Source organism: Ascaphus truei, chromosome 8 (assembly GCF_040206685.1).
Source record: "Ascaphus truei isolate aAscTru1 chromosome 8, aAscTru1.hap1, whole genome shotgun sequence".
In the NCBI taxonomy this organism is placed as follows: Eukaryota; Metazoa; Chordata; class Amphibia; order Anura; family Ascaphidae; genus Ascaphus; species Ascaphus truei.
The window spans coordinates 56,481,545-56,496,677 of record NC_134490.1 but is presented as its reverse complement, the minus strand read 5'-3'; the positions used below and the strand labels follow the sequence as shown (position 1 = coordinate 56,496,677).

The 15,133-nt window shown below is 41.0% G+C and overlaps 1 protein-coding gene across 8 annotated transcripts in view; it reads left to right on the top strand.

The window, feature by feature from the left end:
• Positions 1-13,142, top strand: part of INPP5A (inositol polyphosphate-5-phosphatase A) — a 334,901-nt gene extending 321,759 nt beyond the window's left edge. For 4 of the 8 annotated variants that reach the window (XM_075612175.1, XM_075612179.1, XM_075612182.1 and 1 more), the window contains 4 exons: positions 7,105-7,216; positions 9,715-9,783; positions 10,600-10,636; positions 10,837-13,142. In XM_075612175.1, coding sequence (XP_075468290.1) covers positions 7,105-7,216; positions 9,715-9,783; positions 10,600-10,636; positions 10,837-10,886 — 268 coding nt within the window. In that variant the 3' untranslated portion in view covers positions 10,887-13,142. Of the gene's footprint in view, positions 1-7,104; positions 7,217-9,714; positions 9,784-10,599; positions 10,688-10,783 lie in introns of all 8 variants that reach the window. The other 4 variants (XM_075612176.1, XM_075612181.1, XM_075612178.1 and 1 more) reach the window with 3 other exon arrangements.
• The last annotated feature ends 1,991 nt before the right edge of the window (positions 13,143-15,133 follow it).

Below are 15,133 nucleotides of genomic sequence, written 5' to 3'. Positions count from 1 at the left end.
CAGTGGGTGCAAGTAGCATAACTACTCCAGTAATTATTGGATGTATTGGCTTTGAGCCTTTATTTAGATTAAGCTTTTGGGTATTGCATGTATAGAAAAACTCAGTAACTTTATACACTGCAGTTTGTTTGTTTGTTAAATGGGAGAGGATAAATGTATTCAATCTAACTAGCATCATAACAATAAGCCTAATGTAACCTTGGTTTGCTGAATCTCTGGTTTGAGCTGGTATAAACATGCAATTTCTCGTTGTTCTGGATTATATTTATAAAAATATCCATATCGTTGTGTGTGTTTTTTTTTATGTAGCATATTTTGCTAGACTACTGTTATTTTTTCCTGGAAGTGAAAATATTTATGGGTGGAGTAACTTGGCACTTGTTCTGACAGATAAACATCAATAGCATCAATATACACCAGATTGCAATTATTATATTACAGATATACCCCACATTAACGTACGCAATGGGTTCAGAGCATGTATGTAAAGCGAAAATGTACTTAAAGTGAAGCACTACCTTTTTTCCCACTTATCGATGCTTCGGTACAGGTAGGGAGCGGTATTGCTGTTCAGGATGTGCTGATAGGCACATGCGCGAACTGCCGTTTGCCTATTGGGCGAGGGGAATCAGCGCGTCACTCCTACGGCGGTCTGGAGGGCAGAATAAGTGTCCATACTCGTGAAGCGTGAGTACGGACACAGGGGTATGGGGTTATTGAAAATATGTCCTTACTCGCGAGTGTACTTAAAGTGAGTGTCCTTAAACCGGGGTATGCCTGTATCTATAATGGCATCAATATAACCAGATTGCCATCAGTTCTTATATGACAAAGATTGTATATTAAAACGTGTGTGTGTGTGTGTGTGTGTGTGTGTGTGTGTGTGTGTGTGTGTGTGTGTGTGTGTGTGTGTGTGTGTGTGTGTGTGTGTGTGTGTGTGTCTCGACATAGCAAATTCTGGAAGTTTGCCAAGAATTTTTTTAAATGTTATTTATTTTTAAACAGGAGCCACGCTAGCACCGCGTTATAAGCGGATCCGCGTGGTAACGGGTTGAGCTGTATATATTTATATATGTGTGTGTATACATATATGTATCCTGTCTCATTCACCCCCTGATTAAATTAAGCTTTCAGACCTAGGCAGGGAATACCCTGTGTAGAATAAACATCTGTTTGAATGAGCTTCACATGTGCTAATTATCAGGCGGAACTTAACTGTCGGGTGACTTGTTAGGTCCATGAAAACACAGACATAGCAACCTGAAGCTGCTTGCAGCCCATTTCAAGTAGCACATTGTAAGTAGCAAGAGAACTGAAGTTTAAAAGGAAGTTCAAAAGATGTGAAGAAGTGGACAACACCTACTGGCCCTGATTCCAGAATTTGATCTACGCTGGAAAGGAGGATATTATCTATCCCAGACTGCACATATCAGCACTTTACTATTGCTGTGATGCCACTTTTACTATTTATATTTGCTATGGCCTCACTTCTTTTCAAACTATGCACTTCTTTCTACCAGCCTCAGTATGTCTCTAATTCTATTCATATATCTCCATCTCTCCTTGCTTCATCACTTCTCAGTTCACATGAAGTCTTTTCTTACCTGCGCCCTCTGACACTACACAGCTTTATCCCCTGCACTAAATCACACCCCTACAAATCATCCTCACACATTCTCTTTCTATCCATGCTTCTCCTCCTTGCTTCTGGGATATCTCTCCCAATCCTGGTCCCTGCCTTATTTCTACATGCTCTCGCCCTCGTCTGCCAAATGCAACAACTTCTCCTTCTGGTATCAACCCCTCCAAACTCATACCAATCCCCTGCTACCCTCCCTCCTCTCTCCCTTTCTCCTGTGCCCTTTGGAATGCTCACTCCCTTTCTAACAAGTTCCTCTCTGTCCATGACTTCTTTCTGTATCACTCTCTGCTCCTATTTGCTATAACTGAGACCTGGCTCTCTCAGTCTGACTCTGCTCTGGAAGCTGCCCTCACCTATGATGGCCTTCCCTTCTCCCACACTCCGCGCCCTGATGGCAGGGGTGGAGGCATGGGGCTACTCCTCTCTCTGCCGTTACTGTACCCTTCCTACTCCTCCCTCTCTTGCTTTTCCCTCCTTTGAGGCTCACGCTGTCCAGATCTTCTCTCCTCTCCCTGTCCACGTGGTGGTCATCTATCGCCCACCTACCTCTACTCATCCCCCTTCTGTCTTTCTCTCTCACTTGGAATCCTGTCTCTCTTTCTTTCTCTCCTCTCTCCCTGTTCTTCTCCTTTGGGACTTCAACTGCCACATTGATGACCCCTCTCTCCCTTGGGCTTCCCGCTTTCTCTCTCTAACCTCTTCTTTTGGCCTTCAACAGCGGACTGCAGCCAGCACCCACAAGGATGGCCACTACCTGGACCTGGTTTTCACTAAAAACTTCTCTCTCTGATTTCTCCATTTCCCCCTTTCCCCTCTCTGGCCATCACCTCATCACATTCTCTCTCTCTCACTTCTCTCCTTCTCCACCTCCATCTACCCCTCGGTTCTGCAGAAACCTGCGCTCTATTAACCTACCAGCCTTTGAGTCCACTTTACGCTCCTCCCTCTCCTCTCTGTTCTGCTACAGACTCTGAAAACCTTGTCAGGAACTACAATTCTGCCTTATCCTCCTCTCTTGATCTACATTCCCCGCTTTCTCTCTGCCGTCCTCACCCTTCAAACCCCAGACCCTGGCTAAATTCCCACACGCGCATGCTGCGTTCCTCCACTCGTTCCCCTGAACTCCTCTGGAGGAAATCTCACACTCTCGCAGACTTCCTTCACTACATATTTATGCTATCCTGTTTCAACTCTGCCTTCTCAAGCTAAACAAACCTACTTTTCTTCATTAAACAACACGCACAAGTCTAACCCACGCCGACTCTGTCTTTGACTCCTTAATCAGACCACCCTCAGCTGCCTCGTCTTCCTCCTCCTCCTCCATCTCACCTCAGGACTTTGCTGACTATTTTAAGGAAAAGGTGGAATCCATACGTCAGAACATCCCCTGTGTTTCCTCCTCCCATCCTACACTGCTCCCTGGCTCTCCTCCTGCCTTCCTTGACTCTTTTTTCACTGTCTCAGAGAAGGATGTGTCACTGTTGATCTCCTCTTCTCCCTCTACCACTTGCCCTCATGACCCCATTCCCTCCCATCTCCTAAAACCTCTTGCTCCTACTATAATCCCTATGCTCACACACATTTTTAACTCCTCCCTCTACTCTGGTACCTTTCCCTCCTCCTTCAAGCATGCAACAGTCATGCCATTACTCAAAAACAGCAAACTTGACCCTACCTGTCTTTCTAACTATCGCCCTGTCTCCCTCCTGCCTTTTGCCTCTAAACTCCTTGAACGTCTTGTATTCTCTCGCTTGCTCCATTTTCTCAACACCTATTCTTTCCTAGACCCTCTACAATCTGGCTTTTGCACTGCTCACTCGACTGAAACAGCCCTCACTAAAATAACTAATGACCTCCATGCTGCCAAAAACAGAGGTCATTACACTCTGCTCATATTACTCGACCTCTCTGCAGCATTTGACACCATGGACCACCCTCTTCTCCTTCACATTCTCCATACTCTTGGTATTCGGAATAAAGCTCTATCCTGGTTCTCCTCTTACCTCTCTCATTGTACTTTCAGTATCTATTCTGCTAACACCCCCTCCTCCATCGATCTCTCTGTGGGGGTCCCCCAGGGCTCTGTCCTGGGACCTCTTCTCTTTTCTCTGTACACACTTTATCTAGGTGACCTAATCACATCTCTTGGGTTTAAATATCACCTTTATGCTGACGACACACATTTACTTTTCAACCCCAGACCTTACACCTCCTGTACAAACCAAGTTTCTGAATGTCTCTCTGCTATATCATACTGGATGGCCCTTCGCCACCTCAAACTTAACATGGCAAAAACAGAGCTCATACTTCCTCCCAAACCTGGCCCTACTACCTCCTTCCACATTACTGTTGGAAGTACGATCATTCACCCAGTAGCCCAAGCACGCTGCCTAGGGGTCACACTTGACTCCTCCCTCACATTCAGAACGTTTCTAAAACCTGTTGCTTTTTCCTCCGCAATATCACAAAGATACGCTCTTTCCTCTGTTGCTCGACTGCTAAAACTCTGACTCAGGTCCTCATTCTCTCCCATCTCGATTACAGTAACCTCCTGCTGTCTGGCCTTCCTGCCTTTCACCTGTCTCCCCTACAATCTTTTCTACATGCTGCTGCCAGAATCGCTCTACTCTTTCCTAAATCTGTCTCAGCGTCTCACCTGTTGAAATCCCTCTCCTGGCTTCCAATCAAATCCCGCATCTCGCACTCAATTCTGAACCTCACTTTTAAAGCTTCACATTCTTCTGCCCCTCCTTACATCTCAGCCCTAAATCTTCGCTATGCACCATCCCGACTCTTGCGTTTTTCTCAAGGATGTCTTCTCTCTACTCCCTTTGTATCTAAAGCCCTTTCCCGCCATAAACCTTTCTCACTGACTGCCCCACACCTCTGGAATGCCCTTCCCCTCAATACCCGACTAACACCCTCTCTAGCCACCTTCAGACACACTTGCTTAAAGAAGCATATGAGTAGCACCGTGGCTAATACTATACGCTTGATACATCAAGCTTGGCCCCCTGCAGACGCACTTACCAGAACGCCCTCCCACTGTCTCTGTACGTTCTTCCTACCTACCAATTAGATTGTAAGCTCCTTGGAGCAGGGACTCTTCTTCCTAAATGTTACTTTTGTCTGAAGCACTTATTCCCATGACCTGTTATTTATATTATTTGTTATTTATATGATTGTCACTTATTACTGTGAAGCGCTATGTACATTAATGGCGCTATATAAATAAAGACATACAATATATACTAATATGTGTGTGTGTGTGTGTGTGTGTGTGTGTGTCTATACACACACACACACATACACCTGTGTGTGTTGTGACAAACGCCCCTCTTTTGTAGCGCTGACGTCTGTCTGGGATCTTCCCGACACAGTCTTCTAGGGTTAATTATAGAACAAACAGGATCATGCAAAGTATTACGTTGCTTAACTCAGGCTTCTGCCTGCTTTATTTTCATCCAAATCAGGGACTGCAGCTTTAACATGTGTAGGCAGGAGGCACTCAGACATTAACCTTCAGCGGTTTACTCATATCAGTGTTATAGCATTTCACACAGTATCACTTTTAAGAACCAAACCAAATTATATAAACAAAATCCTATCCCATTCAGGGATCTAACTACACATGTTGAATCAGCCTCTTTAATTGCTGCTGGACCAACTAACCTGGTTCCCCAGCTTAAAATAATGCCCTTTCATTTAGGGTCACTAGATACAGCATAGTCTTTTAGAAACAGCAATACATATTTGTTTGTCTTATCTGTTCGTGGTGGGAACTCGGTCCCAAGTGTCCAGGCAAATCCTCTGGTACTGTGATACTTGAAGGAGCCGTCCACCCCGAACTGGATGCAGGGGAGCAACGAAACCCCCAGCCTCCAGGCTCTAAGGCGAGAGAGTGAAATGCAAACCTCTCTGCTCTAAATACCTGTGATAGTGATTAGGAGAGCAGGTGAGGGAGAACTAGACCCATTGTAATCTGTGGTCTGGATTTTCCAGCCACCAGCCCGAGTTAATGTATAGCTGTGGAATGGATCATTTTGAACTATTCCTGCATTTTCTGACCTAAAACGGGGCAGAAAGCTGCCTAACATCTTTGGACTATGTCACAGTGTGTGTGTATATATATATATATATATATATATATATATATATATATATATATATATATATATATATATATATATATCATACCTGTGTGTGAGTATGTGTGTATGTATATATATATATATATATATATATATATATATATATATATATACACACACATACCTGTGTGTGTGTGTGTGTGTGTATGTATATATATGTATATATATATATATATGTATATATATATATATATGTATATATGTATATATATATATATATATATATATATATATATATATATATATATATACATACATACATACATACAGTGGTCGACAAATCACCAAAAAATCTACTCGCCAAACAAAAAAATCTACTCGCCACCTAGTATCCCACGTGTGCTGCTTGGGCTAATAGGAGCTCGCCAAGATGTTAAATCCACTCGCCCGGGGCGTGCAAATGTATAGGTTTGTCAAACACTGTATATATATATGTATATGTGTGTGTATATAGATGTGTGTGTGTGTGTGTGTGTGTGTGTGTGTGTGTGTGTGTGTGTGTGTGTGTGTGTGTGTGTGTGTGTGTGTGTGTGTGTGTGTGTGTGTGTGTGTGTGTATATACATATGCGCCTCGTCCCATTCTGGCTTTTGTTACACCTGATTTCAATAAACATACATTATTTTGTTCGCTGGAAACCATGAACTCTTGACATTTATCATCTGTGCTGTGTATGGGCAACTCACAGGCAAACAGAAATAAAACTTTCTTTCCTTTCCCTGTTATGCAAATAAATAAGCTCTTGGGATGTACACTAAGCAAAATTAAATAAAACAGGCATTTATTAAAATAAAACAGGCATGTTTGTGAATGATATGCAGTCAAGTGTGTGTGCTTTAAAATAGTGTTTCCCAACCTTCAGTGATGGTAGGAGTTGGTTGACCCAAACATTCCTCTAAACATACTGTATATACATCTAGCGAAGCACACAGCTGGTGGACCTACTGTGTTTATTAAAATAGCGTCCTGTTAGAAACAGAACTACAACTTCCAACTTGCCTAAGAAGATACCCAGGTGGATAATCTTTCAAGTACAGAAGAGTCTGGAATGGGACATATTGCCCAATTGTCGTTTGTAAAACGTGCATTGAGGTTCAGGTGTTCTTGCACACGGTAGAGATGAAAGCCACTCTATAGCTAAGATTGTAAGCTCTGTGGGTCAGGGATTCCTTTGTACCATTGTTTGGTGCCATTATCCCCATACTGTATAATACAGTAGATAAACTTGACCAGCTATTTGGTAAATTAGCCTGCACAAGCAAAGAGCGAAGTTGTTATAGCCTGACATGTTTTTTCCATTGATTCCTTTCTAGTTATCCGTATAGTGAAGACAGCAGTCAGGGAAAGCAATACATGAATACAAGATGTCCAGCTTGGTGTGATCGAATTGTAATGTCACACTCCGCTAAAGAACTTCTTTTAAAGGTATGGCTCTCCACTGAATGGAAAATGTACAAAGTACATATTGCATAACATATCAGAGGTGTAGTCTTTCTTAAAACCTAGTATTGTAGTTATACAAGATTAATAAGTCACAGTCTGCTTTGGCTCTTCCTAAAGAATTATTTTACCATAAAACCAGTCTGGAAAGTTTTTTTATTTTGGACAGAATGAAGAGTTCCTAAAATGTACCCATTCCTTTGATATTTCACCCCGGTAGTTTTTTTTTGCCTTCGGTGGATGGGTTCCAGACAAAAATAACAGATGTTGTATTTGTAACCTTTTAGGCCTAATTAAAGATTCAACCATCTTATAGTGTTCTGGAACTTGTTCACACACACTAATTCTTGACTACACTCTGATCTATTGCCTTAATATCTGTTTATTCATTAAAGGTTCAAATTAGAAAAAAATAAGCAGTACCACAAAGAAAACATTACCATTAACTGTGTATCCATTGTTGGTAGATGCAAACTAGTCCGTTTTTTTTAATTCTGCTACGAATAGACTACACCAAAGACGACCATTAATGATACTTTGTGATCTATTCTTCAACACGAATGCTGAGACAGCTCGATTTTATTTCAAACGCCAGGATTAGATCTAACCTGCACTTCACTCTCTCCACTAGGAAAATGGATGGTGTTCACAAATTAGCACACAGCATGTCGAGCTCCACATATGAGACATCCCAGATTGTACAGACATGGAGCTGTAAACAGCTTCCATGCAACATCATCTATCATGCTATGCTCGGTTAGCTCACCATCATGTTATTTTATGCTTGCTGAGCCCTAAAACACCAAAGGTGGCCCACTGCTTGCGAGTCACGTTGACGCCTGATAGCACGCAGTAATGAATGCTCAGCCAAGTGTGCCCTGTTTCTGCTTGTGCACTGCTGTAATTTGTTTATCTGTCTAAAGATTATACAGTTGGAAATCCACAATTTTATGCTGCCTTTGTAAATTATCAAGTCTCTTTTTGATGAATGCATTCTCACTTCCGATGGAAGTGCCATTATTATCTTGCTATATTGGAAGGTGTTCATGCATACAATTCAGAAGGTTATGGGTTTTTTATATAGTTTTGGCAGACAACCCTGATATAAAGTAAATGTGACCTTAAGCTTGCCTAATGCATTCCAATAATTTAGTTTCTACGTTGTAGTCCAAATGCTGATGTTTAGTTGACACTCTTGTTCTTTCCAACTTGACTGATTACAGAGAAAAAGGCCTTGACAATATTTTAATAATGGGGCGACATGTCATTCCTGTTTGTACATTTTTATTATTATGGCAATTTGACATTTTCCTATTTATAGGAATTTTTAGTATTTTTTTTCTCCTCGTTGTCATGTTAATCTCAGAAAACAATGACTGTTCATTGGTTAAACATGAAAATTGTATTGTATTGTATTGTATGTCTTTATTTATATAGCGCCATTAATGTACATAGCGCTTCACAGTAGTAATACATGTGGTAATCGAATAAATAACAGATAATATAAATAACAGATCATGGGAATAAGTGCTTTAGACAAACATAACATTAAGGAAGAGGAGTCCCTGCCCCGAGGAGCTTACAATCTAATTGGTAGGTAGGGAGAACGTACAGAGACAGTAGGAGGGGGTTCTTGTAAGTGCGTCTGCAGGGGGCCAAGCTTTATGTATCATGTGTTCAGAATGTTCACAGTGCTATTCGTATGCTTCTTTAAGCAAGTGTGTCTTAAGGTGGGTCTTAAAGGTGGATAGAGAGGGTGCTAGTCGGGTACTGAGGGGAAGGGCATTCCAGAGGTGTGGGGCAGTCAGTGAAAAAGGTTTAAGGCGGGAGAGGGCTTTAGATAAAAAGGGGGTAGAAAGAAATATAGCACAGAGATGCAGGTATGCATTTATTTTGGCCATGGGACAGCGGTGCAGTGTAATGGTTAAGGCAGCGGTTATCAACTCCCATCTGCAAGACCCCCCCTTCCCTAACAGTCTTCAACTGAGCCTCTGATTGAGCCACCTGTGCTGAAGCTGGGATATCTTTAAAATCTGACCTGTTGGGGGGGGGGGTGTTCTTGAGACTGGAGTTGAGAACCCCTGGGATTAAGGTGTCTTGCAGTATATTTTACTCCAAAAGTTTCCCCAATATACTTAGGGGCAATGCAGTCACGGCTCTAAATGGGCTACGGAACTTGTTTTATTTCATTGGCAAAAACAGACACACGTCTTGTAAAAGTAGGTAGACAATTGCATCAGCGTCATTAACAAGAGTGGCATTCCCTTTAAAAATGACCCAAACATTATACTCAGTTGAGGTAGGAATTTTATGCGTGGGATGTGGTTTCCATGTCATCGGATCAATATTCTGTAATAACACTAACAATATAATAACCTCGCCCCAATGAGAATTAATTAAAGGCTGAACTCAATGGGCATATGTTGTATTTTTTGCAACTGTGTTACTGCTTCTTGTAACATTTCCTTTTTTTTTCTTTTCAGTCTGAAAATGATGAACGCATAGTGATGTATGACAACATCGGGCCAAATATCTGCATGGGAGACCACAAGGTAAAGTGGATGCAATGTGCGGTTTGGTCATACATGCTACAGTATATTCACATCTATAGCAAAATGAAGACTCACCCTTTGTATCATATGAGTTACATGCTATCCAACTTATAATACAGTTGTTATAAAGTTAAGACACTGCCCCCAGCTGCCATTTTTAATATGCGTTTCCTAAGTTAACAAATGTTAAAAATTCATGTTGATTTCACTTTAAAGATGAAAAGCTATGACGTAAATAATGTTAAGTAACAATTGGTTGAAAAATAATAGCATTACAAAGATGACATGTGGAAGAATAGGAAACCAGTTAATTAATGCAAACATTAATAAATATCTCATTTTAAATAAGTACTTCAGTATAAGGAGATATCTTTTTTTAATTTGGATTAACCCTTGATATTATAAGACAATCTTTCGAGAGTTCTGTCTCTTCCTCAGGTCGGCAGTCCAAGCACAATTGAGTGACCAGCGGAAGAGACAGAACTCTCGAGAGCTTGTCTTACAATATCAATTGTTAGTCTAAATTAAAAAAGTATCACCTAATACTGAAGTACTATTTACTCTTGCACTATCGCAACGAGACTAACATGACAATTGCTACTTAATGCATCATTTAAAATTTGATATATATATATATATATATATATATATACACACACACACACACACGAGTTTCTTGCTGAATGCATGTTAAGCCCCTTACGTTGCTGCTATGGCGGGCACCTTTGGCAGAGAAGGGTGTAACATTTCACTGGTGGCATTGGGCTTAATGGTGGGTTTTTCGTCCCCTCTTTTCCTTTTCCCCTCTCACTGCAGCCCGTCTTCCTGTCCTTCCGAATAGCCACCGGGGCAGGTAAAGCTAATGCGAATGTGCACAAGTGTTGTGTCGTGCAGTGATGTGGTGGTAAATATCCTTTTTATTTTTCCTTCAATTAGATTTGTTTCTTTTTTTTTTTTATTATTATTATTATAATTTTTTGCTCCTCGTTTCTTTCTGCAGCGGTTTCACTTAACTAAAAATTACACTCCCCCCTCCTCCTCCCTATTCAACAGGGAAACGGTGCCCGCACAATGAAAAGATCTATCGGGAGACCACATTGTGAAGATACCAACCCGCTGTACTGTATCTTGGACGTCTTCATCTTACAGCTGTGCAGATGAAATCAAGTTCCTAGGGCAGGGGTGGCCACCTCAAGTCCTCAAGGGCCGCCAACAGATCAGATTTTAATGCTATCCCTGCTTCAGCACAGGTAGCTCAATCAGGGGCTCAGTCGAAGACTACACGGTTTTCATTTTTGACAGAATGAAAAGTTACTAAAATGTACCTATTCTTTTGATATTTCATCCTGTGCTGAAGCAGGGATATCCTGAAAACTCTACCCATTGGTGGCCCTTGAGGACTTAGAGTTGGCCAACCCTGCCTGGATTGTCCCGACTCCTTACAAGCTTCACACACCTCACTTTCTTGTACGTGTTGTCGTATAACATCCAGTAGAAATGTGGAGTATTATTATTATTTTTTTAACGAATGACGTCGCCGTCATGTTGCCAAAACGCTAGCAGACCATACACTCATTAGGGCTCCGTTTCATATTTCGGTACAAAGTCGCAGGGCAAATGGAACCCTGACGTCTTGAACCTTCTTTGTACTGTGACTTTGTTGCCATTTGAACCTCTTTGCTGCATGAGGGATTACAAAGAATTTGCAGTGCATGGGGTCACCCTGGTAGCATGAGGGTGAGCCCCTACAGTGCTGCAGGGAATAGTAACCCATTGCAAGCCTATACCCACCAACACTGATGGAGCCACATAGGGGGGGGGGCTGTTATTACATTTCACCTTTTCTAACTTTTTATGTGGTTTCTCGAATGCTGTAATTCTGATGCAGTCATAAAGGTGCCATGCCTGACAACCGAGATCTGGAACAGTGTGGGGGTTTTGTACATTGAATAATCAAAATATTGATCGTTTTTAATGTGTTTACATTGTTGACCAAGGCCTGTGTCCCTTGTGTTAGAATAGATAGGGGTGTAGCCACGAAAGTGCAATAATCATTATCACTCCTTAATGACCATTCAAATCAATAGCCATTAACGATTTGACAATGGGTATCACACTTTAGCTAGACCCCCAAAGTCCCACTCTCCCCACTTTTTTTTTTTTTTTTGGCTAGAATATTTTTTTTTCATGTTGTATACTACACTGCCATGTTACATGGTTTCTGAATCACACAGCAGCTGCTTTTCATTTTTATATATATATATAAATACAAATATATATACTTTTTAAAATAATTTATAAATCTTACCAAAACCTATGCTAAGTATTCTTTCCAGTAGGGGGCTTGAATGCCGGAGCAGCGACTAGTATTCAGGACTAGAAGTTTTAGATAAATGTACATCAGCAACCAAGATTTATATAACCTTTGTGTCGTCATCCTTGATAAAGATTGACCGTATTCAGTGCAGCACATATACATTAGCAGTTTTCACTTTGTTACTCTTATAATAAATTATTTCTATGTGATATTACGGACTGAATGTGAAGTTTATAGATAGGCTTGGGTGATTTTGTAAACGGTTTTGTCTGTCTTTTGTTACTGTATCATGGTGCCAAGTATTCTATATTAAACAGTAATAACATGGGAGAAGTATCATAGCCTTGTCCAGGGGTGGCCAACTGCAGTCCTCAAGGGCCCCAAGAAGTCAGGTGTTCAGGATATGCCTGCTTCAGCACTGGTGGCTCGATCACTGGCTCAGTCGTTGACACTGATTGAGCTACCTGTGCTGAAGTAGGGACACCCTGAAAACCTGACTTATTGGTGGCCCTTGAGGACTGGCGTCGGCCTATTCTGTTTCAGATAGAAATAGTTTCACGTGGATTTTATGTACAAAGTTTTAGGAAATGGAAAACCCTGTAAATGTTTCCTCTAACTCTACACTGCAGAGACCATCCTTCTGCCCCCGAGTACAACATTAAAAGGTGATTAAAGAGTCACTTGATGAAACATAAATGTTTCTTTTATTGATTTAATTTAGAACACTACAGAGTTCATGGACTATGCTATGGCATTAGATTGATGCTCGATTTTTGGTATAAATCACTACGATTGGAAATGATTTTATGTCCGCTTGCCGAATTTGTCTTCTCAACAATACAATCTGGATTTGTGCAAATACTATTGTTGAAAAGGACTAAGCAGCTCTGCTCTATTAATGTGCCATGCCTGTTGTAATCTAACCACACGACTGTGTTCATGTACAGTTAATGGAGGTTCCACTGACGGTTACGTCTTGAATGCCTTTGGACATGAGCTCTCTGGTTCTCAACTTCAAGCAATAAAATTGTTCATTGTGAAATCCTGTCTTGCCAGTTTCTTTCTGTTTTTGTGTATATTTCTTATTGTGCTGCAGGTATAGGATTTAAAAGCACCAATAAATACTTTCTTGCTGACTTAATGCGTCAATCCACGTGGGCGATTTTTGTTTTGCAATTTATTTTTGCAGGGGGGTCTCCGGAGCTGAACCCCATTAATTTCAGCTCTGGAGACCCCCTTCGTCTGGAGACTTACCTCTGTAAGAGGTGCCAGTAGGCGCCAGGGTAGCAGGGCTCCGTTTCCAAGCTCCTGCACCCTGCGGGCCAATTGGAAGCCGTGACATCATCAGGTTCGGCTTCCTATTGGCCCGCGTGACGTGGGAGCTTTAAACGAGATACCGGCATCCCATATGTAGGTCTATCTTGGGAAGCAGGGAGTCCCTGCTAATGGGGTTCAGCTCCGTAGACCTCCTGCTTCAAACCTATGTTAAAAAACGATAATAAAACGCATGAATTGCGCCTTTAAACTCTTTTTTTTATTTGTCCATGTTAAAAACTAGAAATGTGCGTAATTATCCCACGATGCTTTGGGAACATTTTCAAGAAATTTGCAGTTACTTTTGTTTGTTTTTGTTGTTGTTTTTTTTTTAATAATTTCTAAAATGTTTCCCCTTTTTGCAAATAACTGCAAAATTTCTCGCGTTCCGCTTTTCTTTGCATGTCTTGCAAACATTGCACAATAGCTTACTATACAAATGCAAACATTTGGAACCTGTATCTGGAAAGCAGGAGAATTTGGGCATTTATTGCAAATTTTGCCATTTTCACCACATTTTTTCGAAATGTGTGCGAATGTTTCACACATACAATGACAAAATGACCCTACAGCATAAAATCAATATTGTATTCATCTTCGTGTGTCTAACCTATTATCTCTCTTTTTAAACTCCATGGACCCGCATTTTCTCCTTCCTACTGATTCTTTTATGTACATTCTCTTAAAATATACACATTTTCAAATATTTGTTGTCACGTTAAAACATGGTACTTTACCTACACAGATTTGTTTTTGGCAAAGTTGTCACTTGTCTTCATGTTTCTGGTTTTATTTGTTGTGGAACAATAAATTGATAAACGTTGATAATTTGAAACACGGAAAAGAATCTCTTTGAATGAGAAATGCTTTTAACCCTTTAGTTATTACATTTAATACGACCACAAACACTGCCATTAAGTCGAAGTAAGCTGATTAAGAGGAGGGTGGCTGGTAATAGGACCAAACCAGGGAGATAGGTCACAAGACGTTTTCGGTAATACTGCTGTCTCCTCGGCAAAGCCAACACATGAATGAAGGGTCATCAATTCAGAGGATACCAGCACAACTGAAGGTCCACATAGGGAGTTTGCCGATCCTGATCTGAAGAGCTTACAATCTAATTTAAGTACCCTGAGGACGTCTGTTAATAGTGTCGGTTTAAACAATTGTATTTATATAGTGATAACCATGTATGCGCTTTACAAGACCTATTACAGGAGCAATAATAGAATTACGTGAATAATATATAGACGGGAACATTGGGGGGGGGGGGGGGATATAGTCCCTTCCCTGAAGAGCTTACATTCTAACTAACGTGACCTGTGGATTGAAGATAACCCATGTAACGATCTAAAATAACGTGCCGCATTATCCAGACGAATGTAAAACTTTGGAATGCTGTTTTTTTTAACCTTTTCTGTGCTGGAGAGAGACACTGCGCAGCTCAACTCTGATTCCCGCTCCCTCGAGTAATCAAGAATGAATGTAATAAATGGAGGCTGTTTATTACATCATCAAATTCTAATTAAAGCTGTTGCAGCTGTGTGCTTTTCATCTGCCTAAGATGATTAATGGAATAGGTTTTAATTAGGTGACATGCTAATCTTTCAAATGAAAGTCAATGATATGTTGTAGCGGGGGATGCAGGCGAGATTGCTGAAAACATTGGAGCAGATTTTTGGGTTAATCAAAGGGGACCAGTACTGCTAATTTAATTCT